At 42.6% G+C, this 26,838-nt stretch overlaps 2 protein-coding genes across 7 annotated transcripts in view; both read left to right on the top strand.

The window, feature by feature from the left end:
- Positions 1-747: 747 nt before the first annotated feature.
- Positions 748-15,093, top strand: LOC307141874 (uncharacterized protein). The gene is made up of 7 exons (XM_079842334.1): positions 748-825; positions 3,471-3,580; positions 3,824-3,937; positions 4,337-4,393; positions 4,568-4,726; positions 7,942-8,055; positions 13,265-15,093. Exons 2-7 carry the CDS (start codon positions 3,473-3,475, stop codon positions 13,301-13,303), a joined length of 591 nt encoding a protein of 196 aa, XP_079698460.1. The 5' UTR covers positions 748-825; positions 3,471-3,472; the 3' UTR covers positions 13,304-15,093.
- Positions 15,094-15,302: 209 nt separating this feature from the next.
- LOC307141749 (B-lymphocyte antigen CD20-like) overlaps positions 15,303-26,838 on the top strand; it is a 29,758-nt gene continuing 18,222 nt past the window's right edge. For 2 of the 6 annotated variants that reach the window (XR_013818388.1, XM_079842191.1), the window contains exon 1: positions 21,713-21,778. Coding sequence is in view for 1 of the 6 variants with exons in the window: in XM_079842189.1 (XP_079698315.1) it covers positions 15,340-15,382 (43 nt within the window). In the remaining 5 variants the exon portion in view is untranslated. Of the gene's footprint in view, positions 15,383-21,711; positions 21,779-26,838 lie in introns of those variants that run through there. The other 4 variants (XM_079842189.1, XR_013818387.1, XM_079842190.1 and 1 more) reach the window with 4 other exon arrangements.

Genomic DNA, 26,838 nt, shown 5'->3' with positions numbered 1-26,838 from the left:
TCAATGAACCACAGCAGGCTCCATAAACTGGAAGTTATGGCAGCCGAGAAAGATGCTATTGAGCAATTGGACCATTATAAAAATGATCCACACATTCGCTGCTCTCACGGAGAGAAGAAGACACAGGTGATGCTCCTCATGAAAGACCCTTAACTCCAAAGGAAAAACTTCCAGTGAAAAAGTTACATGGGTTTGTAGTTTGAGTAAAGGAAAGGATTTTCATTCAGCTGTATCCCTTTCTATTTAAGATATTTTTATTAAAATTAATGTTTCATTTGCAGCAGTAGTTTCTCAATTAAAACATAAATGCTTGGATGACATTGAGGAAAATAAAATGGACGAAAATACTCATATGTTTCAAAGTAGGCTACTTAATAAGCTGAATTTATGAAAAATGGAAATGGAAAGCCACAAACTGGACTGCATCTGGTCCATCTGGATCCAGTTAGTTTGTCACATGAAGCAGCTGTTATCTTTTGGGAGCCGCTTTCACACTCCCTTCCTTTCTTTCTCACAGTTACAATCTCTCATTCTCTCTCCTTATGCTTCGTTCATACCAGTATTATATGTTTAGTTGAGGAATGCCTTACAGCACTGAAATGTGCTTCCCGGTTCATCTCTACTCTTGCTTTCTCTTCATGAAGTTGGCCATTGTTTCTGTTTTCTGAGCATTCCGCACAGATTTGACCTCTTTCCCCAAACATCCTGTAGTGACGCCCCGTCCTTCCCTCCCTCTGTTTTCTTCCCTCTCTCGTGTTTCTCTTTCCTGTGCTCTTGCACAACTGCCTTGTTTTCATCGTGGTGGTTCATTACAGACAAATGCAGGTATTTGACAAGCTCTCACTTTCACTGTTTGATTAGTTGCTTGTTTTTGATACATATAATATGCTCATGAACTTCAGTTACAGTTTGCTGACATGTAGATTTCTCTGTGAATAAATGTCAAAAATAGGAGAGTTGATACAGAGTTGCTTGTTTTTTGATAATCTCTTATAGTTTGAAGGTTGTAAGCATTAGAATACATCAGTGCTTTTGCAGCATTCATGACAAGCTGTTATAGTTGGTTCATAATCGGTTGCTAGTGTGTTAAGGGTGCTTAACATTGGGCAGGGCTTGCTTGTTTGTTTTTTTAATTAAAAAATATTTTGGGTAAATGTTAAAGTGTAAATAAACCCTAAAACAACTTTTTTTAGTTAATGATCTGCAAGACTGGGGCTTTATTAGTGCTGTTCATTGATTCGAGTAAATGTTTTGACATTTGGGTATAAAGTATTTTAATTCTACAATATATGGTGTAAAACCATCTGAGTGCTGCCCTCTTAAGGTTGGATGGTGGCGACTGCAGTTGAATTTTCCTATTGGACGTTGTTTGCCATCGTGACGTATGTTGACTCTTCCAACGGCTCACTACCCACACCCCTGGCACAAGCTCACCACTCCCTAATCAATTCATCACTGCGGGTCTCAGGTTCACAACCCCCCCCCCCCAACCCCCTGTAATAAAAATGTGCTCTAACTTGAAGAAATTATGAAAGAAATTGCACAGTTAAATGTATTTCTTTAAAATAATAATAATAATTTAAAAGCTATTTATCTATATTTTACTCGGGGCTACGCCTAACTTTAGGAGTTATGTGCGATTTCGTAGCGCCCCCGTCAAATGTGATGTTTAACTAAAGTCATGTTTGCTTATTTGTAAGATTAAATTGGATCATCACAAAACATTGGTTATTAAAGTTAGATTAATTACATAAAGTATACAGTATTTGTGTTGTTTGGCATATTTAATTATTGAATGTTTGTGTAATATTCTGATTTTGGATGAGATGAGTAAATGCTCACATTAGACTAGAACTACAATACCATCATGTTCACACACTGCACGATTCCTCTCAACATGGAGACGGAGAGGAGTTAGCCAATCAGGGCCATACTTCAGGTGCCAAACGGACCAAGGGAGACCAACTCATCCAAACCCACCCCCTCACCCTCACCCTCACCCTAACCCTCGCCCTCACCCTCCTGATTACATCAAATTACTTGTAACGCTGTACCCCAACACTGACTATGATGTTCTAGGTCAGGGGTGTCCAAACTCGATCCTGGAGGGCCACTAGTCCTGCAGAGTTTGGCTCCAACTTGCCTCAACACCTGTCTGGAAGTTTCTAGTATGCCTAATAAGACCTTGATTAGCTTGTACAGGTGTGTTTAATTGGGGTTGGAGCTAAACTCTGCAGGACAGTGGCCCTCCAGGAGCAGGATTGGACACCCCTGTTCTAGGTAGTTACTAGGGCAGGGATGGGCAAACCTGGTCACAGAGGGCCACTGCCCTGCAGAGTTTGGCTCCAACCCTGATCAAACTCTGATCAAACTCGCCTGCCTGTAGCTTTCTAGTAATCCTGAATACCTTGATTAGCTTATTCAGGTGAGTTTGATTAGGGTCGGAACTAAACTCTGCAGGCCAGTGGCCCTCCGGGACTGAGTTTGCCCATCCCAAATGTACTAATTTTGAAACATCGACATTACTTATTGAACTGATTTGAAATGGATGATGACATTAATAATGAGTTCTGAATTTAACTAACTTCATAATTTATGAACTATACTCTGTGATTGAGTTGAATTTTGGTACAATTCTCTTTTTTTGAGCTACCTTACTGTAATGTTTTGTCTGAAGCTCCTTGATTTCACCACTAGATGGCGTTATTTATACCCAGATTAATTCTCCTTTGTTAAATGGTTGTAATGGTGTCAAATCACTCCTAATGGTAAACCCTATTTAAGGGCTCACTGCCTTTTGTTCTTGTTCAGTCCTGATGTTGGCCTAAGTGTTGTCATTCCTCAGGATTTTTGGGTTTTGAGATTTTTCCTGCCTTCTGTTTTGTTCTTGTTCTTTGTTCTGTTTTGTGTATGTTTTTGTTACCTTTTTGTGGATTTCTGGATTTATCTTTCTGATCTCTAAAAAGACCTCTTTTGTCTGGATTACTCTTTTTGTATTGTGTCTCAAGGAGAGTTGTTTGAGTGCTAACTAAGACTGTTGCTAATGTTTAGTTTTTTCCCTCTGAAGTAAAGAGCCAAAGATAAAAACTTTTTACTGTTTTTTCTTCCTCTGCATTTGGGTTCAACCTCCTCCAGTGGTGGAGAGATTAGCATCAAGCACACACACACACACACACACACACACACACACACACACACACACACGCTGGACACACAAGTTCGATCCCCAGCTGGATCATAACACCTTACAGTGGAATTTGAATTTGTCTCATATTTGGTGAAGTTGACCATATTAAGTTTTTAGATTTATTCAGTTCAGTCTTTCATCCCCTTTTACAGGCTAATGGCATGTTATCATGACCTATACCATTATTTTAAATTTGCCATTTGTTTGGCAAATCTTGAGCTAATGCCTACTATCTTCTCTAGAAAAGGCCTTGAGTAAAGATGTAATTGTAATTGTTGTGCAGTGATGGTGGAGGATCCAGCAGCCACAGGAGCACCAGAGGCGATCAGCATGGAGACGGGCGGCAGTAAACCTGTGCACCGCTTCCTCAGAGGACAACCCAAGTGCATCGGAGTGAGACACACAACACCTTCCTTTCAGATCAACAAAACTAATCAAGATCATTCAGGAACCAACAAATTAACAACTATTTGATTGCATCTCACATATGTAAAAAAAAAAACAAGTCTGCATGCAAAAGTATTTGTCCACTGCTGTTTCCCTCCCATTACTGGTGAAGATGAGCAACATTATTGAGGAGCATCTCCTGAGAGGCGTCTCATGTGTGTTTGTCTGTTTCCATGTGTCCGGTGTAAGATTGTGCTGGTGATGATGGGCGTATGTCTGGTCATGTTTGGATTTAGCATGATTTCGCAATCAGAAGCGTTCCTCTTAGATGAAATGTGGAGCCCCTTCTGGCTTGGAACCCTGGTATGTTCTCTTGTGACTATATTAGCATGTTTTGCATTGAAAGATCTTTAATTACATCAGAGAAAACTTCTAAGCTACAACAAACTACACCTCTACAAAACTAGCCTTATGTTTCTTGACAACATAATCACTGGATTTGATCCCCACATTTGAAAACCACGGGTCTACAGATTATATATGAGATTATTCCACTCATAAATGTTCTAATCATTATATTACTTTTACAACTGACCAAAGCAAATCTGCAATATCAAGTACAAAACCACTTGTCTTTTTGTCCTTTGAATTTAGTTGGTACGTATCATGCCATATTCACTCATTTTAGTCCATTTTGCAATTCAACTGAAATGACATATCATTCAAATGACCATTTCACTCACAACAATGCCTTTCTTGCAGTTCTTTATCTGTGGCCTTTTGTATATACTGTCTGAACGCAACCCCTCCAAAAAGATCGTAAGTGTCTGTTTAGCCTTTGTGTGTCACTGTTTGTTCTCATGAATAATTTTGAGAATGCTTGCATCCTAACTCCACAATTTTCTCTATGGATTTAAAGTGTACTATTAATATTTTTGAATGTGTTTGATATTTTGTTTACACATTGATGTTTTCTGAACTGATTGCTCACAGATCACAGCCAGCCTTGCTTTGAGTATCATCTCAACCATTGGAGTGATCTGTGCTTGTGCAGAATTCATCCAATCCATCACGTGGATACATTACAGTATTTGGGTTAATTTCAATGAAAATCAAACAGTGGAGGAGAGACATTATCAAGTACAACGTTATGTGAGGGCATTTATTGATTTATTTGGTAACACTTTATAATAATGCTCTGTTCTCAATGAATAACAACACAGGAACAAATGAGTAACACCATATTAACACTCTAGTAACTGCTATTTACTAACAAGAAACTCTGATTTAATGAATTAGTAAGTTGTATAGCTCAGTTGAATGAGGTAGCTCACTATTGGCTAATCAGTAACTTGTATTTTTTCATATCTACCAGAGAACTACTATATACAGGTTCATAATTAATGAGAGTAATGCACAATGTATAATTAATTCTAAAGTGAAGATCAAGGTACCCTAAGAGTAATTACTCAAGTATTACCAAATCCTTCAGTAGGAATTACTAATTATTTGGAACAGCATGGTCAAGTGCCTTCCACGTCACAATAAAGACGCTAAAGGTGCCCCTAGGCGTCACTATATCGACGCACTGGTGCTCCATTCATTTCAGTTGTTTACCTAATGCGTCAGATCAAGACGCATTTTATTCTTTGCATTTGTAAAAGCAGACGTGATTTTATTAATGTTTTATTAATATTTAAAGGCTACTTTTATATTTTGGAGCAACTAACCCAACTCCTACCCTAAACCTACCCACTTCTAAACTATATAAAACATGTAACAGACAAATACAAGTACAGCCACAGGTATTTATTGCAAAAACTGTCCAAAAACAGTATAAAACTATTAACTCATGTTGCATTCCAAGTCTTCTGAAGTCACATGATGTCTTCATGTAAAGAAAAAAGTTGATCTTAATGTTTTAATCACTGAGATGAACACACACACGCACGCACTCATTCATTCAAATAATACACACAACTCTTGAGCATGACGCAATCGGTCACGAGACATACGAGAGCCAATTACATTTTACAATCAAAGCTGACGAAATGATGCAATTGGTCACGAGACATACGAGAGCCAATTACATTTTACAATCAAAGCTGACGTAATGATGCAATTGTTCACGAGACATACGAGAGCCAATGCAATTTCACTATGAAAACTGATGTAACAAGCGGAACAAGTGGAGAAGCACTCATTGAAATGAATGGACCACCAGTGCGTCGATATAGTGACACCTAGGGGTACCTTTAGCATCTTCATTGTGACGTGGAAAGCACTTGACCATGCTTCGGATTTTGACACCTTGGGAGTGAGAACGGGTTGTTATTTGAGTCAGTTGAGCTGCCCTCCCTCAGTCTATTGGGGGTTTTTAAGTAGGGCATAAACTCTCCTGCTGCCTCCTTGAATTTGGAGTATGGTGGATGAGTAATTGGCAAACAAACAAACTTCTTTTATTTGTCTCCCTTCCTGAATAGTACTTAGGGTGTCCCTAAGAGTTGAAGCGGGGTAAACTTAAAGCTTCCCTCTTCTTCATTTACCTCCCTCCCCAACTACTGTTGGGTTTTGAAGTAGAAAGACATGCCACCTTTGGATGGGTATGAGCTGCTCTCCCCCAGTTACATTGGGGTTTTTAAGTAGGCCCTAAGCTCCTTGCAACTCCCTTGGGGTTTAGAACCTGGGTGATGAGGGTTTTTGGGCAAACAGCATTATGTCCTGCTCTTGTTTGCCTCCCTTTCCTAAATAAAGGTAAGGATGTATGCTCTCCCTTGGATGAGTGGCTATCCTGAAGGTTTTAGCCTGTGCAGGAAAATAAGTTACTCACTCTTTGTCTAAGCTGAGGTGCTAATTATTGAGGTTTTTAGCACTTTGCATGCTCCCCTTGGTAGGATGTATGTCCATTAAAGTATTGCCTATTATGATGGGTAGTTCACAAGAGTCCCTTTACTGTTGGGTCTTGAAGAAGGGATGTATGCTCCTCTTTGGATGGGTGTTTTATAGGTCTCTCCAGTATGATCAATGTTCAAGAACTGATGAGTAGAGGTAGATCACCTGGGGCGTCCCTCTGTTATTGTTGCATTCTATAGTTTAGCCAATAACTATAGTGGGTCCACCAGAAGTTCCTTTACTCAAGTGAGGGTATGAGCAGCTCTCCCATAATTACACTAGGATCTTTAAGTAGAGCATAATCTCCCTTGCATTTTCCATGTAGTTTTGAGTTTGGGTGACGAGTATAATATGCCTTCTCTTGTTTGCCCCCTTCCTCAAAAGTGAAGGGTTGTATGCTCCCTCTTGAATGAGTGGTAACACTGAAGATTGTAGTTGGGAATGCTCCCTTCAGTAGTCGGCTCCCTAAGAGCCATAAGAGCTGAGGCTAGGTTGGGTATTTTTCCCTCAGAGCTCTGATATCTGTCCTGCATGGGAGGGAGGATATAGGTATGGGTATAACAGCCGGGACTTTCCTTGCTATGGAGTATAGAAGTTTGGGGATTTTCTCCTAGTATCTGGGGATATTGGCTTAGGGAGAAGCATCACTATACGAGTCACATGGGGTTGAAGCGCTTCTGACTCAGATGAGTATCCGTAGAGTCAATTTATGCTATGCTCACTTTGTGCATATTCACAGCTTAGTGAAGCAGGCATTTCCTCTGCATTGTGTAGTGGGTTTTGGTTCCCGATAGCATCAACTCCATGACACAGCGTCAAATGCTCCACTTTGAGAGGGAACGTCTCCCATGGGCTTATTCTCCTTCAGATAAAAGAGTTGATGACGTGTAACTCAGGAGCACTCCATGTGTGACACCATGGACTGTCATCTGCCAATTTTTATTAGTGTTGGTTTGCATGTGCATCAGACACATTATGAGAAATATAAATCAAAATATGAGTGTAACACCATTCATTCTTATGGGAAGAAGGAGGGGTGTAGGTTCTTTATTTGCATTGACGGTTCCATGAACATCCATGGAAACTTTTGATTCCAAATCACTTTATTGTAGAAAAAAGTTTCTTTAGGTTTTTAAAATGTTCTTCACACTAAGAAAAAAGCAGTTATTTTATGATCTGTTCACTGAACATTTCTTTGTGTATCACTTTAGTTTAATGTCCATTCTCACTATTAACCAGTAGCTTATTATCATGCCTATTCCTAGGATATTGGCTGTTTATTCAGACTTAAAAAGCACATATTAATGCCTTATTCAGCATGATCATATTCTACATCCCTTCATCCCTAAACTTAACAACTTTACTAACTAGTAATAAGCAGAAATTGATGTTAAAACCCCCAAATGAGTGATTATGCCTGTGCAGTTTTAATACATTACTATATGAACAGAAACTCTCTTGTTTCTTTCCCTCAGATGGCCATTGAGAGAATGGAGGGAGTGTTCCTCTGTCACAGCTTGATAGGAGGGATTCTGCTTGTGACCATGACGTTCTTTGCCCGGGCAGCGCTTAAATCCAGCAGGACTCAGGTAATCTCACCTGCTCAGCCTCTGTTCAAGGTCCAACGCCAAAGAAGAAAAGCTTCTATATAGAGGGTTCTGTCAGGAGCTTCATATATATATAACCTTTTAGGGGTTCCCATAAAGGGATCACTTTATGGATTTAGTTTTAATTCATTAATTTAGTTTTAATTCACAGCTCGTAAACATACAACCACAAATCAGAAAAAGTTGGGACAGTATGGAAAACGCAAATAAAAAGTGATTTCTAAATTTACTTTGACTTGTATTTCATTGCAGACAATATGAACACAAAATATTTCATGTTTTGTCTGGTCAACTTCATGTCATTTGTAAATATGCATCCTTTCCTATCATTCAGACCTGCAACACATTTCAAAAAAAGTTGGGACAGGAGCAATTTAGGGCTAGTAATGAGGTAAAATGGTTAAATAATGGTGTGATTTGAAACAGGTGATGTCAACAGGTGATTGTAATTATGATTTGGTACAAAAGCAGCATCCAAGAAAGGTCTAATCCTTTAGGAGCAAAGATGGCCCGAGGATCACCAGTTTGCCAACAAATACGTGAGAAAATTATTGAAATGTTTAAAAACAATGTTCCTCAAAGAAAGATAGGAAGAGATTTGGATATTTCACATTCAACAGTGCATAACATAATTAAAAGATTCAAGGAATCTGGAGGAATTTTCAGTGCGTAAAGGACAAGGGCGCAAGCCTAAGCTGAACAACCGTGATCTCCGATCCCTCAGGCGGCACTGCATCAAGAATCGTCATCATCTAGAAGCGATATCACCACATGGGCTCAGGACTACTTTGGCAAACCTTTGTCAAGTACCACAATACGTAGTTACATCCACAAATGCCAGTTAAAACTGTACTGTGCCAAAAGGAAGCCTTATGTTAACAGTGTCCAGAAGCGCCGTCGACTTCTCTGGGCTCGGAGGCATCTGGGATGGACCATCACACAGTGGAAACGTGTACTGTGGTCAGATGAATCAGTTTTTCAGGTATTTTTTGGGAGGAATGGACGCCGTGTGCTCTGGACCAAAGAAGAAAAGGATCATCCAGACTGTTACCAGCAACAAGTCCAAAAGCCAGGGTCTGTCATGGTATGGGGTTGTGTCAGTGCCCTTGGCAAAGGCAACTTGCACTTCTGTGAAGGCACCATTAATGCTGAAAAGTACATAGAGATTTTGGAGCATAATATGCTGCCTTCAAGAAGACATCTGTTCCAGGGACGTCCATGCATATTTCAACAAGACAATGCAAAACCACATTCTGCACACATTACAAAGTCCTGGCTGCGGAGGAAGAGGGTACGGGTACTTGACTGGCCTGCCTGCAGTCCCGACCTGTCTCCAATGGAGAATGTGTGGCGCATATTGAAGCGCAAAATGCGACAACGAAGACCCCGTACTGTTGCCCACCTTAAGACTTGTTTGCTGGAAGAATGGGACAAAATTACACCTGAAACACTTCATCACTTGGTGTCTTCAGTCCCTAAACGTCTTTTAAGTGTTGTGAAAAGGAATGGCAACATTACAAAGTGGTAAATGCTTTACTGTCCCAACTTTTTTGAAATGTGTTGCAGGTCTGAATGACAGGAAAGGATGCTTATTTACAAATGACATGAAGTTGACCAGACAAAACATGAAATATTTTGTGTTCATATTGTCTGCAATGAAATACAAGTCAAAGTAAATTTAGAAATCACTTTATTTTTCTTTTCTTTTTTTTTTTGCGTTTTCCATACTGTACCAACTTTTTCTGATTTGGGGTTGTACTTTATAGCTAGAAAAATGGAAATAACCTGTTAAACTACTTATTTAGAACCTTTTTGGCATAAAGGATTCTTTAAAATTGTGTCAAGAACCCTAGAGTTCTATATAGAACCTTTTTTCTAAGAGTGAAATCTGGGTTGTAGCTCTTTTCTGATTAGGTTGTGTTTTGATCAGGAGATTCTGTTCTCTTTCAGAAGATGTGTAATAGCGCCCCTACCGTAAAACAGTGAAAACATGGATTGCCAAAAATTGTCCATCAGTGGCAGGGAAAGAGTTAATAGTCACGACAAGGGTAACACTTTAACCATGGGTTAACATGAGTTATTTCATTAATGGACTTATAATGAACAATATATATTTTTACAGCATTTAATAACTAATGTTAATAAAACAACCCTTATTGTAAAGTCAATTCACAAAAACTACATTAAGACGTGAACTTAAGAGTGTAAAACAAAATTCCTTTCCTTTACATTAATACAATGTGGACTTTATAATATAATACACAACTCTCTGGAATACTTCCATCCATCCATCCATCTTCTTCCGCTTTATCCAGGGCCGGGTTGCGGGGGCAGCAGTCTAAGCAGAGATGCCTAGACACTTCCTCTAGCTCTTCCGGGGGGACAGGGTTCCCAGGCCAGCCGGAAGACATAGTCCCTCCAGCGTGTCCTTGGTCTTCCCCGGGGCCTCCTCCCGGTTGGACATGCCCGAAACACCTTCCCGGGAAGGCGTTCAGGAGGCATCCGGAACAGATGCCCGAGCCACCTCAGCTGACCCCTCTCGATGTGGAGGAGCAGCGGCTCTAGTCCGAGTTCCTCCCGAGTGACTGAGCTTCTCACCCTATCCCTAAGGGAGCGCCCAGCCACCCTGCGGAGAAAGCTCATTTCGGCCGCCTGTATCCGGGATCTTGTCCTTTCGGTCATGACCCAAAGCTTATGACCATAGGTGAGAGTAGGAACGTAGATTGACCGGTAAATCGAGAGCTTCGCCATACGGCTTAGCTCTTTCTTCACCACAACAGACCGGTACATCGACCACATTACTGCAGAAGCTGCACCGATCCGTCTGTCAATCTCCCGTTCCATCCTCCCCTCACTCGTGAACAAGACCCCTAGATACTTGAACTCCTCCACTTGAGGCAGGAACTCTCCACCAACCTGAAGTGGGCAAACCACCCTTTTCCGACTGAGGACCATGGCCTCGGATTTGGAGGTGCTGATCCTCATCCCAGCCGCTTCACACTTGGCTGCAGAGGGACACAGTCGAATGCCTTCTCCAAATCCACAAAACACATGTGGACTGGTTGGGCAAACTCCCATGAACCCTACAGCACCCTGTAGAGGGTATAGAGCTGGTCCAGTGTACCACGACCGGGACGAAAACCACACTGTTCCTCCTGAATCCAAGGCCGAATTCTCCTCTCCAGTACCCTGGCATAGACTTTTCCGGGGAGGATGAGAAGTGTGATCCCCCTGTAGTTGGAACACACCCTCCGGTCCCCCTTCTTAAAAAGAGGGACCACCACCCCGGTCTGCCAGTCCAGAGGCACTGTCCCCAACCGCCACGCGATGTTGCAGAGGCGTGTCAGCCAAGAACAGCCCCACAACATCCAGAGACTTGAGGTACTCAGGGCGGATCTCATCCACCCCCGGTGCCTTGCCACCGAGGAGTTTCTTGACCACCTCGGTGACTTCAGCTTGGGTGATAGACGAGTCCTCCTCTGAGCCCCCAGCCTCTGCTTCCTCAATGGAAGGCGTGATGGGGGGATTGAGGAGATCCTCGAAGTATTCCTTCCACCGTCTGACGACATCCCCAGTTGAGGTCAACAGCCGCCCATCGCCACTGTAAACAGCGTTGGTAGGGCACTGCTTCCCCCTCCTGAGGCGCCGGACGGTTTGCCAGAATCTCTTCGAGGCCAGCCGATAGTCCTTTTCCATGGCCTCACCGAACTCCTCCCAGGCCCGAGTTTTTGCCTCCACAACCACCCGGGCTGCAGTCCGCTTAGCCTGCCGGTACATGTCAGCTGCCTCAGGAGTCCCACAAGCCAACCAGGCCCGATAGGACTCCTTCTTCAGCTTGACGGCATCCCTTACTTCCGGTGTCCACCACCAGGTTCGGGGATTGCCGCCTCAACATGCACCGGAGACCTTATGGCCACAGCTCCGAGCGGCCGCTTTGACAATGGAGGTGGAGAACATGGTCCATTCGGACTCAATATCTCCAGCCTCCCTCGGGATCCGGTCGAAGTTCTGCCGGAGGTGGGAGTTGAAGATCTCTCTGACAGGAGACTCAGCCAAACGTTCCCAGCAGACCCTTACAGTACGTTTGGGTCTGCCGGGTCTGTCCAGCTTCCTCCCCCGCCATCGGATCCAACTCACCACCAGGTGGTGATCAGTTGACAGCTCCGCCCCTCTCTTCACCCGAGTGTCCAAGACATACGGCTGCAGGTCAGATGAAACGACCACAAAGAAGATCATTGACCTACGACCTAGAGTGTCCTGGTGCCATGTGCACTGATGGACACTCTTATGCCTGAACATGGTGTTCGTTATGGACAAACCGTAACTAGCACAGAAGTCCAATAACTGAACACCACTCGGGTTCAGATCAGGGGGGCCGTTCCTCCCAATCACGCCCCTCCAGGTGTCACTGTCATTGCCCACGTGGGCGTTGAAGTCCCCCAGTAGAACGACGGAGTCCCCAGTTGGAGCACTTTCCAGCACCCCTCCCAGAGACTCCATGAAGGCCGGGTACTCTGCACTGCCGTTCGGCCCGTAGGCACAAACAACAGTGAGAGACCTATCCCCGACTCCGCAGGGAAAACTACCCTTTCGTTCACCGGGGTAAACTCCAACACATGGGGGCAGAGCTGGGGGGCTATAAGCAAACCCACACCAGCCCGCCGCCTCTCACCATGGGCAACTCCAGAGTGGTGAAGATTCCATCCTCTCTCGAGGAGTGTGGTTCCAGAGCCCAAGCCGTGCGTAGAGGTGATTCCGACTATCTCTAGTCGGAACCTCTCAACCTCACGCACAATCTCAGGCTCCTTCCCCGCCAGTGAGGTGACATTCCATGTCCCAAGAGCCAGTTTCCGTGTTCAGGGATCGGGTTGTCTAGGCTCCTGCCTTCGTCTGCTGCCCGATCTTCTCTGCACCGGCCCCTTACGGTCCCTCCTGTGAGTGGTGGGCCCACGGGAATACTTGAATCATAGCATTCATCAAACAATAGTTCAGCCGGGAAACCTGTGTTTGTGTTCCATCTCTACACGTAAACTAATGAATTCATTCAACTCAAATCAATATTTCATGTCCATTTAATTATATAATGCATCGTGATCACCTTTTTCTGTATTTTGCCATAATGACCGTCTGGCTGTACTCTTTCCTGACACGAATGACCGAATGTTTTTGGGTGATTTCCTCATCTCTACAGGCTGTTGTTGTCATGAGGAACCTGCCATCAGTGGAGTGAACAAACCCAGATCATCTGAACATCCACCTAATGTACCTGAAGAAGGAGCCGGGACATTTCTCTGATAATTTAGTGATGATTTAGTGTTATTGATACCAGTGTTTTGTACTGAGACCTACAATACAACTCCTTGGACTTCATGGCTTGGTTTGTGCTCATGCACTGTTAACTGTGGGACCTTATATAGACAGGTGTGTGCCTTTCCAAATCATGTCCGATCAGCTGAATTTACCACAGGTGGACTCCAGTCGAGCTGTAGAAACATTTGAAGGATGATCAGTGGAAACAGGAGCACCTGAGCTCAATGAGTGTCATAGCAAAGGCTGTGAATACTTATGTACATGTGATTTCTTTTTCAAACAAACTTCTTTCACGTTGTCATTATGGGGTATTGTTTGTAGAATTTTGGGGAAAATAATGAATTTAATCAAATTTGGAATAAGGCTGTAACAAAACAAAATGTGGAAATAATGAAATACTGTGGATACTTTCCGGATGTACTGTACCTACAATATCTTGTTTTCCAGCACAAATATCTAAACATTCTTAAATCAAGATACATTTATACAATAAACAAAATGTTTTCCTTTGAGTTTAATTCATTTACGGACCCCATTGGCAGATATTTGTTCTTGTTTTAAGACTCAATTAACTCAATTTTAATAATTGTAAAGCGCTTTGGATGGCCGTAGGTCTGTTAAAAGCGCTATATAAATGCAGTCCATTTACCATTTACCATCAATTTTAATACATTTTTCATTAAAAAAGACTTAATATCAGAAGTCACTTTGCTTCTCCAGTAAATGTATCTTGATTTAAGAATGTTTACATATTTGTGCTGGAAAACAAGACAAGAGGAAGAACATCATTGGCAGTGTGAAAAGCAAAGCAATTGGCTATTTTTCAATTATTTGGCACATTGACCAAAACACATTGAATCTTAGATATATACTGTGAGGACATTTATCACAATTTCACAATATCAGATTTTTTATTGTGTTAGTATTTTTTCTGTAGAAAGACAAACATAAATAGTGATGAAAGCCAAAATATTAAATGTCACTGTAATCACTGTTTTGTAGAGGGGGGGGGGGGGGGGTCAAAATTACAATTTTCACCATTTGGAGCCAATTTACAGGGGTGTAGACATGACTTTAGAAAGATGGCAGCATCATCATTTTATTTTCACACAGAGATTGGCAGGTCTATTAGGAAAATCTGTTGACTTTAACAATCTTTGTTTTAACAATTATATGCCAACGGCGAAAAAAATATTTTAAAGGCCCTTGATGGTTCAATGTCATTTTGACCCCCTTTTACAAAATAGTGGATTACTCAATCAGTAAGTATTCTGTTATCAGTCAGAGATGAGTGTGTCAATATGGCAGTGATATACTGATATAATATAGTACAGGTTATGTTGTTAGTTAACGTCATGTATTGAGTCAAACAGACACAGCAAATATGTTGCAATTACAACTTGTGCTCATAATAATATTAATTATATTCAGGTACTGCTTTCTTTTGAAACATCTAAATCTCAACATTATCATCATATGTATTATCATATATAGTGTCTCTTCACACTTGTGATCGGATCACTCATGACGGATGTTAATACCAGCTGAAGAACTACATTCTGTCCCAGATATCTTTGATTTTAATATACTTGCTTTTTACAGCACGAATACTCCTTGTACACATGTATTTTTAAGGTGATTTTTATTTTATAATTTGCTATTTTGTATTCATTCTTTGTACTTGATTAAATAACCAGGCATGATGATATATTCTCAATTTCTGGATTCAAATTATTACAAACACTACAATATCACAATGGGGAAAATGTAGTTCCCACAAAGATCGTTTCCCTAACAATGATCCTGGATGTTATCATGTAACAGAGGGGCAGACAACAGGAACGCAGGTAACGGATGTTTATTGAACAGAAAGCTGATGGCAGGCAATATAGCAGACTTAACTTATAGAGTTCTTGGTATTGCAGGTACTCGAGGACTGGAGGAGAAGATAGCAAGATGAACCTGAACGAAGAGACCAGACAAACTGAGGATGGCATGGGTAGATATATAAAGGAGTCCTTAAAGGACAAAAAAGGATTAGTTCCCTTCTAAATAAACGTTTGCTGATAATTTACTCACCCCCATGTCATCCAAGATGTCCATGTCTTTCTTTCTGCAGTCGAAAAGAAATTAAGGTTTTTGATGAAAACATTCCAGGATTCTTCGATCTGACACAATGTCCTCAGGTAATCCAAACTTACGGAACACATGGTGGAACAAGGCTTCAGCTGTCTCCATAGCAGTGGGGTTAGGGTTAGAGTCGACAAGCCTTCGAGTAGCAATCCACAGCAACTATGACGCAGGTGTAATGACCTTGGTCTGATCCTGTTTTGTCTTTTGTCTCCGTGTTTTGCGTGCTTTGTTTTTCTTGCGCACATGGTCTGTGTTGACTAGTTGGCCAGGTGTTTCGCTGTCTTTGTGGTGTTTTCCCTCCCACTCATTATCCCTTATTCTCATTTGTGTTCACCGTTACACCTGTTGCTTATTTCCCATCATTATTCTCCCCTATATTAGATCCTCTCTTTCTCACTTGTTTGTCCGACCGTTGTTGTATGTTGTGCAATGCTTTTGCTCGTGACCGACCTTCGTTATTGTCAAGTCTTGCCGTGTCGTGCTTTTCCAGACTCCTAGTGCTGTTTGTTTTCTTGTTTAATATTCTTGGTTCTACCTCTCTCCCTCTCGCTCGCCAGACCCTTATTCCTTTGCTACCTGCCCAGGTGATCCCCGCTCTGTGGAAGCTCGGAATCATCGCTCCAGTCCCTCTCACCGCTCTCTTCAGGGAATCCCCTCTCTGCGTGCTCTTCGCCATCATCTGTGAATTTCCCCTCTGCGTGCTCATTGCGCCCACCGCGCTCATCTGAGAACTCCTCTATATTGCGTCATTGGTGACGTTGGGAACTGTCCTTGTTTAATAGTGCTCACCGGACCTGTGGACATTTGATTTGGATTCTTTTTCTGTTTTTTTGTTCCTGCTATTTTTCCCTGTGTCCATTTCTGAGCTCGAAATAAACTTTTCTGTTACCTGCAACTGCATCCGTATTATTCCCTGACAGAACGGTCGGACCAAAGATGGATTCAGCAGGTACGGACCAGGTCAGAACTGCAGTCAGTCAACAGGGCATTTTTCTGGGACAGCATTCCAGCCAGTTAACAGCCACTTCACGGGATGTTGAGTGCCTGTCAGCTCAGGTAGCTGATCTCAGTTTCCAGTTACAAGAACTCCAGCGGGAGGCCATGAATGGCAGGTCAGCTGCTGCGTATGGCCATTCTCTGCCTCATGCTGAGCCGGAACCTCATGCCAATAGTCCTTCGCCCTATGATGGTGACCCCAATTCGTGTCGGGCTTTCCTGTCACAGTGCTCTCTTGTGTTCGCTCTCCAGCCCCGCCGCTATGTGACCGAGGAGTCCCAGGTAGCGTTTGTTATCACCCTCCTGAAGGGAAAGGCCCGTGACTGGGCAACTGCTGTGTGGGATGCTCGTGCCCCTTTCTGTTCAACGTTTGAAGACTTCAGAGCCGAGATGTTGAAGCTGTTTGACCGCTCTGCTCAGGGCGACGAGGCGGCTTCCCAGTTGGTGCGGTTGAGTCAGGGCAGACGTTCCGTTACAGAGTATTCGATCCAGTTCAGAACTCTGGCAGCTGCTTGTGATTGGAACGAGGCAGCATTACGAGCAAGGTTTCGAGAGGGGCTGGACGGTGACATCTTGGACGAGATCGTCACTCACGAGCTGCCTCACGATTTTGATGCCCTTGTGGAGCTGGCACTTCGTGTGGAGGGGCGCCTCCAACGTCAGCGGTGGACAGCTCGACCCTTTCGGACACTGGATGAGGGTGCATCGGGTGCTGTTCCTTCATTTCCTCTTCCTTCAGTAGACCCTGAGCCCATGCAAGTGGGGCGTCTTCGTCTCACCCCTAAGGAGAGGCAGGATCGTTTGGCTCGGGCCTTTGCCTGTACTGCGGGAAGCCGGGCCATCGGGCTATTTTGTGTCCTTTAAAAGCCGGAGCCCATCAGTAATCCGGGGAATCCTGGTGGGCGCTATTCCTGGTTTCAACTCCCCCACTTCACATACTCTGCTGAGTGTCTCTGTTCAGTATAAAGACATTGTCCACTCCTGTTCAGCCTTGATTGACTCAGGTGCCGAAGGCAACTTCCTGGATGTCTCTGTTGCAGCGCTGTGGGGAATTCCTGCCATTCCCCTTCCCTCTCCTATCTCTGTCCGTTCCCTTAATGGCCTCCTCATTACCTCAATCACCCATTCGACACCTTCCGTAAGTGTTATTGTCTCAGGCAATCACCGTGAGGTAATTGAACTGTACCTCCTAAATTCCCCGAGTGCCCCCATTGTCTTAGGGCACTCGTGGCTGGTACAGCACAACCCTCACGTGGATTGGTCAGGGAATTCTGTGTTATCTTGGAGTCAGTCTTGTCTTGCGTCGTGTTTGGGTGCTGCCTTGTCTCCTGGCTCTGTGTCTTCTGTTTTTCACGTTGAGGAGGCAGATCTCTCCGGGGTCCCGGCGGAATACCGTGATCTTTGTCAGGTCTTCAGTAAGTCCCGAGCCACATCCTTACCTCCTCATCGGCCGTATGACTGTGCCATTGATCTCCTCCCAGGCACTTCTCCGCCCAAGGGCCGCCTGTACTCGCTGTCTGGTCCAGAGAGAGAGGCCATGGACAAGTATATTCAAGAGTCCTTAAATGCCGGCCTCATCCGTCCCTCTTCCTCACCCGCTGGGGCTGGGTTCTTCTTCGTTAAGAAGAGGGATGGCTCCCTGCGACCCTGTATCGACTACAGGGGTCTCAATGACATCACCATAAGAAACAGGTATCCTCTGCCTTTGATGTCATCAGCTTTTGAGTTGTTGCAGGGAGCTAAGGTCTTTACCAAACTAGACCTCCGCAATGCCTACCATTTGATCCGTAGACGCGAGGGGGATGAGTGGAAGACAGCCTTTAACACTCCAACGGGACATTTTGAATACCGGGTCCTTCCTTTTGGGCTTACCAATGCCCCAGCTGTCTTCCAGGCCCTGGTGAACGACGTGTTGAGGGACATGGTAAACCGATTTGTCTTTGTGTACCTTGATGATATTCTTATCTTCTCTCCCTCCTTGCAGGTACACACTCAACACGTGCGTCAGGTGCTACAACGGCTACTAGAGAACCAACTCTATGTCAAGGCGGAGAAGTGGGTGTTCCATGTTAAGTCTGTTTCGTTCTTGGGGCATATAATTTCAACGGAGGGAATTAAGGCTGATCCCGCTAAGGTAAGGGCCGTAGCCGAGTGGCCAACCCCTGACTCTCGGAAGGCTCTGCAGCGGTTCCTGGGGTCTGCCAACTTTTATAGGCGATTCATCTGGAACTTTAGCCTGGTCGCTGCACCCTTAACAGCACTCACCTCACCTAAGGTACCGTTCAGATGGAATTCCCAGGCCCAGGAGGCCTTTGATGTTCTTAAGTCCCGTTTCATCTCTGCTCCTGTTCTCTGTCTTCCAGATCCTGAACGGCAATTCATTGTTGAGGTGGATGCCTCTGATGTCGGGGTAGGCGCGGTCCGGTCTCAGCGGTTTTCCAGAGATGGGAAGGTGCACCCTTGTGCCTTCTACTCTCACCGTTTGAGCCCCGCTGAACGAAATTATGACATAGGTAACAGAGAGCTTCTGGCAGTCAGGCTGGCTCTGGGGGAGTGGCGTCACTGGTTGGAGGGAGCAGCGGAGCCCTTCTTGATCTGGACGGATCACAAAAATTTAGAGTATGTCCGTTCAGCCAAGAGGTTGAATGCTCGCCAGGCCCGCTGGGCACTTTTCTTTGGGCGGTTGAACTTTTCCCTCTCGTATCGGCCAGGTTCCAAAAATGTTAAGCCTGATGCCCTCTCTCGTCTCTTCGAGGGTCCTGGGGAAGAGTTGATCACTTAGAATTCACCCAAAATCTTTTGGATTTAATGTCAATTCTCACTATACAGTATTATATGTGTTTGATATCATTTGAAATGTCTCAGTGCGAATGGTACAAAAATCTCATCCCCAAAGAAATATACAAGACGTTAATAAGAGTTTTTAGAGCTTAGAGATATTTTACTCATGATGGTGGGTGTGGCTTTTGGAGCCATTTGGTTTCTTCTTCCAATCCAGACAAATGGGAACTCGATTCCATTTAAATTCCCTTTGTTATCATGTATTTCCATTTGAAAAAGGTTTCGGTCTGGTCTGAGTTATTTAAAGCGATGTACTAGGAAGTTCGGGGCGCAATACTATTAACAAGATTGGCCCGTAACACAGAAAAAGTCAGGAAATCTTTCACTCTTTAGGCTATTTCGGAATATTTGATGTTATGTATGAATTATCTTTATGTAATTGGCATAATATATTTACCTGACTGTTAATAAATTTGTTACATTTTGATCCTTTCTGAATTACTCTGTAATTATTCAATACCTCCAGTACGGAACGATATAATTGCAATGAAAGGTTAAAATGGAATGATTAAATGTGTGACTAACTACGAAATATAAATGACCAAACAACCAATTGGCATTCTATCCTAAATTCGACAATATGATAAATGGAGTCAGATAAAGAATATTTTAATTAAATCCATTTTGCCCAGCTGAAACACAAACCCGCAACGGCCTTCAGTCGCAACTCGAGATTTTAGCGGCCTTACACCTGGAATACAGAAGGTGAGTTGGACTGTATTCATAGTGGCCTGATAGTGTAATGAATGCAGTCTTCCATTCATCACCCTTCTGTATCCGGATGAGGTTGTAGGCACTAGGCAGGTCTAACTCGGTGGGCCTTGCAGCTGTTTGAGGGTAGCAGTACTCAACAGTCTGAACCTTGAGAACTCGGTAATCCATACAGGGCTTTAAATCCGCCATTAGTTTTTGGCCATGAAGAAGAAACTAGAAGCGGAGAGATCCAGGGATGGATGATATCTTGATGAAGAGCCTTCACAGTGTACTCCTTCATAGGCTTCTGCTCTGGGATCGATAGTGGATAGATTTGACCCTTAGGTAAGATGGCACCAGGCAGCAATTCGAGGGCACAGTCCCATGGCTGGTGAGGTGGAAGTTTGGTTTGCTTACTGAATATTTTATGCATTTTGGCAGACCCTTTTATCCAAAGCGACTTACAGTGCACTTATTACAGGGACAATCCCCCTGGAGCAACGTGGAATAAAGCCTTGCTCAAGGACACACTGGTGGTGACCGCTGGGATCGAACCAGCAACCTTCTGCGTATCAGTTCAGTAGTTTAACCCACTGGACCACCATCTCCACGAATATATCCTGGAATGCCCTATATTCCCACAGGAACCTCTGGTTGGGATTCAGGTAGAGGACTCTTGGTGGTCATTGAGGAAACAGCTGTAGTAGTCGTAGTTAGTTGAGGATGTTGGAAGCAGTTCTTGAAACAATGTGGATTTCTCCTGTCGACCAGTTGACATGTGGTGAGTGGATCAGCATCCATGGGCATCCCAGGATGATGTCAGCGGTTGAGCCCTCCAGCACCAGAAAGGAAATCTTCCTCTTGATGAAGTAGGCTTCAGATGTAATAGTTGATCATGCAGCTTAAGCAGTTTGACCAAACACTTCCTTTAAAAGAACCACGGGTCACAGCAGGCTCAATTAACTGGAAGTTATGGCAGCCAAGAAAGATGCTATTGAGCAATCGGACCATAATAAAAATGATCCACACATTCGCTGCTCTCACGAAGAGAAGACACAGGTGATGCTCCTCATGAAAGACCCTTAACTCCAAAGGAAAAACTTCCCTGATTCTCACAGGCTGCCTAACAAACAAAGACAGTGTAAAGTTACATGGGTTTGTAGTTTGGGTAAAGGACAGGATTTTCATTCAGCAGTATCACTTTTTATTAAAACGAATGTTTTATTTGCAGCACAGTAGTTTCTCAATTAAAACATATATCCTTGAATGACAATGAGGAAAACAAAATTTTAAATGTAACTGGGAAGCCACAAACTGGACTGCATCTGGTGCATCTGGATCCAGTTAGTTTGTCATATGAAGCAGCTGTTATCTTTTGGGAGCCGTTCTCACACTCCATTCCTTTCTTTCTCACAGTTACAATCTTTCATTCTCTCTCCTTATGCTACGTTCTTGCCAGTATTATATGTTTATATGCATATATTATATATGCCTTACAGCACTGAAATGTGCTTCACGGTTCATCTCTACTCTTCCTTTCTCTTCATGAAGTTGGCCATTGTTTCTGTTTTCTGAGCATTCGGCACAGATTTGACCTCTTTTCCCAAACATCCTGTAGTGACGCCCCGTCCTTCCCTCCCTCTGTTTTCTTCCCTCTCTCGTGTTTCTCTTTCCTGTGCTCTTGCACAACTGCCTTGTTTTCATCGTGGTGGTTCATTACAGACAAATGCAGGTATTTGACAAGCTCTCACTTTCACTGTTTGATTAGTTGCTTGTTTTGATACGCATAACATGCTCATGAACTTCAGTTACAGTTTGCTGATTTCTCTGTGAATAAATGTCAAAAATAGGAGAGTTGATTCAGAGTTGCTTGTTTTTGATAATCTCTTATAGTTTTAAGGTTGTAGGCATTAGAATACATCAGTGCTTTTGCAGCATTCATGACAAGCTGTTATAGTTGGTTCATAATCGGTTGCTAGTGTGTTAAGGGTGCTTAACATTGGGCAGGGCTTGCTTGTTTGTTTTTTTAATTAAAAATAGTTTGGGTAAATGTTAAAGTGTAAATAAACCCTAAAACAGCTTTTTTTAGTTAATGATCTGCAAGACTGGGGCTTTATTAGTGCTGTTCATTGATTCGAGTAAATGTTTTGACATTTGGGTATAAAGTTTTAATTCTACAATATATGGTGTAAAACCATCTGAGTGCTGCCCTCTTAAGGTTGGATGGTGGCGACTGCAGTTGAATTTTCCAATTGGACATTGTGGGTCATCGTGACGTATGTTGACTCTTCCAATGGCTCACTACCCACACCCCTGGCACAAGCTCACCACTCCCTAATCAATTCATCACTGCGGGTCATCTTTCAAATATTGATCAGGTGTTGAGTTACCCTTTAAGGCCCTTTCACACCAAAAGTGAAATGAATAAGCCTCAGGCTGAAAGAAATGCAAATCCACTCCTGTCCAGTAGAGGGCTCAGCTCAAACAAACCTTTTCTGGATCGCAGAAGAATAGGACACAGGAGAAGAAAGTTCAACACTCATCAATAAAAACAAATATAGCCTCAAACAGCAATTAATGGGGTTCAAGCGTTTTAAAGCCTTTAAGCCTATGCTTAAAAAGGTATTAGGCCTATGTTTTATTTAGAAAGCATGTAAACACTTAAATCATAAAAGCAAGGAAAATACCATTTACAGCCAATACAGGCAATTTACCATAAGAAATATTTGGTTTTTAAAGCTTTTTTTTTTTTGTGATTCTATTTTTATTGAACATTTTGTATATAACTATTTACAACAAAGCCCAAGATCGCCCATAACCGTAAGACTAAATATAAATACATAAAATAAAATGACAGGAAACTAAAATAAAATTGACAGGAAACTAAAATAAAATTGACAGGAAACTAAAATAAAATTGACAACAATTTAGAAGGATCTCCAATATTTCTTGATAGACTCAATAAGGTCAAACCAAAATTGTATTGTCTTTCTATTGGCTCCGAGCACTTTAGCTGTGGTACACTCCAGAAGGGCAATGTCCAGTAGATATGACATCCAGATAGACATAGCTGGGGTAGTTGGTTCCAACCACAGTTTTAGGATAACCTTTTTAGCAGCAGTAAGGACAACGGACAAAGTCTTGCTTTGATTAACAGACAGTGACAACGATGAATCATCCAGCAAAAGGAAAATCAGAGGGTCCTTTTGGATCGGAATCTTCAGAATATCTGTCAGTAAGTCCTGGACTGAGGACCAAACTGGTAAAATTTGAGAACAGTCCCAGAACATATGCATATATGTACCTACATTTTCACTGTTACACAAGTGACAAAAAGGATCAGATTTTCTTTTCATTTTATATAGTAAAGAGGGCGTGGCATATGCCTTATAAATTAACTTATAATGTATCATTTGGTGAGCCGGATTTTTTGAGGTAGTAAAACAATTCCCCCAGACAGTGTCCCAGTCAATTACTGTGTTAAGTTGCCTCTCCCAGAAGTCCTCAGTCGGAATGTTTGAGTACTGTCGTACCACGAGTGATTTATAAATTATGCTAACAATACCCCTAGAAGCCATACTGGAATCTATCCAGTCTAACATAGGATGAGAAGATATTTTATTCGACCAGGGTACTCCATATGCTTTTAACGCAGATCTCAATCTTAGATATAGAAAGAATGAAAATCCTGGAAGAGAGAATTCATCCCTTAGAATCGGAAAGGACTTAAGTCCATAACCACTATATAAGTCTTTCAGGGTATAAACCCCACACTTAACCCAGCATTTGGAAACAAAGGGTTTATTACCCGTGCAAAGATTACTATTATGCCAGATGGGGGTAGAGTCACAATAGGAATCTGAAGCTCCCATGATCTTTTCTGCCACTCTCCATGTTTTAATAGAATGGCATATAATTGGACCCAACTTTTCCAGAGCTTTCTTAGGTATTCCAGTAAAAGGTAAATCCTGTAGACGTAATGGGTAAATAATATTAGTCTCTAAGGCCCGCCATGGCACAGGAGATTCAACATCCATCCATGTCCTAAGTGGTCTCATTTGGTATGCTAGATAATAGAACCAAAAATCAAGGTAGCGATAAGCCTCCATGAGGTTTTAACCTATGCATCGATTTGAGTCGAATTCTTGGCCGTTTGTAATTCCATAAAAATTTTGTTACTGCTGTACGAAGCTCTTTAAAATAACCAGTAGGTGGTGCCAGAGGTAACGTTGAAAATAAAAAGCTCAGCCTCGGAAGTGTATTCATCTTAATAGTGGCCATCCTACCATGGAGAGCTAAGCAGAGTGGAGACCAACACTGCAGATTGCTTGAAATCTTATCCAGAAGAGAGATGGTAGTTCCACTTAGAAATGCGAGATAGTGAACAAAAAACTCTAATCCCAAGATAATTAAATTGGTCGCTGTCTGGAACCATAGAGGGTAAGGCCTGAATCTCTGATTTAGCTGCTAAGTTAAGGGGTAAAAGTATGGATTTACTCCAATTAATTTTGTAACCGGACAATTTACCAAATGTATCAAATAATTTTAAGCATTCTTTAACCGAATCTGTGATATTTGATAAATACAACAGAATGTCGTCAGCATAGAGTGAAATCTTATGAGACATATTCATACAGCTTATAGGGACTATTGCAGAGCATTGTCTAATCGCTTGGGCCAAAGGCTCTAATGATAAATTAAAAAGCAAAGGTGACAGGGGACATCCTTGACGAGTGCCCCTGCCAAGACGGAAAGAAGGAGAAATATGAGGGCCAGTAAGAACTCTGGCTGAACAATCAAAATAGATAGTCTTGACAGCTTGCACGAAAAAAGAACCAAACCCAAAACGCTCCAAGACAGACCACAAAAATGTCCACTCAATTCTATCGAATGCTTTCTCTGCATCCAGAGAAAGAACTGCAGAGGAAGCTGTATATGTGTCTGCTAGTTGAATAATATGAAGAAGTCTACGTATATTGTCCGCAGCAAATCTCCCCCTTAAAACCTGACTGATCATATTTGATCAGGTCTCCAACACACCGATCCAATCTTAAGGTCAAGACTTTTGCTAACAGCTTTGAATCTGTGGATAGAAGGCTAATTGGCCTATAGCTAGAACACTCAAGTGAATCCTTCCCTCTCTTCAAAAGCAAAGTTATTAAAGCTGTGTTTTGGTCCCTGTGCAGAGCCCCTTTTTCTAGAGCAAAATTAAAAGAGTTAAGTATCAAGGGAGCAACTATGTCCCATAATGCCTTCAATAGCTCCGGGGAAATCCCATCTAACCCAGGGGCTTTATTACTGCTCATGCAGTCCAGGGCAGACTTCAATTCTTCACTTGTCAAAGGGCTGTCCAACATATCGCGCTGAGAATCATTTAGTTTGGGAAGATCTAAATGTTTAAGGAATAAATCTAAATTTGTCGGGTCAGTGTTGGATTCTGACGTGTACAGATGTTTATAATAGGATTCAAATATTCTATTTACATCCTTAGGTTGAGTATACACTGAGCCCTAGGGCCCTATCTTGCACCCAGCGCAATTGACTTTGTACACCGACGCATGTGTCATTCCTATTTTGCACCCGCGCAAAGCGCGCTTTTCCCTCCACAGAAGCACGTCGCTAAACTAGTGAATGAACTTGCGCTACCTGGGCGGTTCAGCGCAAAAAAGGAGGCGTGTTCCGGCGCAAACAATCCCTGGTGCTATTTTGCTGTTCCATTAAACAATTGCGCCACTGACCAGAAAAAACCTAGTCTAAAGTCAGTGGCGCGTTGCGCGTTGTTCATCATGCTATTTTAAGGGCGCATGCTTGACCATAATGTATAGCGTGCACAACGCGCATACACTTTGCTCATGTAATCTACACAGATGCAACAGTTATTTTTGCAAATCATAAATTGTTACACTAAAAAAATATTAACACATGAGATGACGGAAATCATTGTGGTGAGCCACGAAGATGTGAAAAAATAGGCATAAATCTAGCTTACAAATGATTCAGGCTAATTGTAATAATTAAGGATAAGACCTGTTTGCCCAATAGTGGCAAGACATATATGTATATAAGGACATCTGACAAATTGGTTTGTCCGTCAAGAACCAGGAAAAAAAATCGACTGAAAAACTGAAAAAAACTGAAAGAAAAAAAAGACTGTGAAATCACCTTTACCATAATGTACAACATTACAACTTCACTTCTCTGTCTTTCACTGCTCTTACAAGAACATCAGTCTCCTCGGCTGTGAACCGCTCCTGGCGTGCGCCTGGTAAATACGCCATAATAATAGCAATTCATAATGGAACTTGCGCACCTGCTTTTAAAGGGAATGTTGGATGACGCTCGGATTGGTTTATTCACGTTACGCCCAAACCACACCTATGAATAATGAAGCTACTTCAGACCAACCCATTTTAGATTTGCGCCGGGCGCAAGAGCCATTTATCCCGCCGGGAAAATAGCAACAGCGCCGAGACCCGCCCACAAAGTTACTTGCGGTTCGCGCTTTGACACTTGCGTTTCAGATCGTTAAAATAGGGCCCTTAGTGCCTAATAGTAGATATGCTGGCCTTAGATTCATTGTCCTTCAACCTCAAAGCCAAAAGCTTAGATGGACGTTCTCCATTGAAATAATAAAACTGTCTAGTACGATGTATGAAAAATTCAGCTCTATGCAAATATATTGATTTTAATTCTGATTTAAGGACGTTAACTTATTTGGCTTTGGTCTCACAGAATGTACCTTTTAGTTCCTTCTCTAGTAGATCAATTTGTTTTTCTAATTCAATTTTACGA

This window comes from Gobio gobio (assembly GCF_949357685.1).
Source record: "Gobio gobio genome assembly, chromosome: 18".
NCBI classification, from domain to species: Eukaryota; Metazoa; Chordata; class Actinopteri; order Cypriniformes; family Gobionidae; genus Gobio; species Gobio gobio.
Note: the sequence above shows the minus strand (reverse complement) of the source record. Positions and strands in the feature narration are given on the sequence as shown.

Coding starts and splice junctions, on each gene's coding strand:
- LOC307141874 (XM_079842334.1), top strand. CDS start 3,473: ATGGTGGAGGATCCAGCAGCCACAGGAGCACCAGAGGCGATCAGCATG. Junction 3,938..4,336: donor CCTTCTGGCTTGGAACCCTG/GTATGTTCTCTT, acceptor CCTTTCTTGCAG/TTCTTTATCTGTGGCCTTTT. Junction 4,727..7,941: donor ATTATCAAGTACAACGTTAT/GTGAGGGCATTT, acceptor TCTTTCCCTCAG/ATGGCCATTGAGAGAATGGA.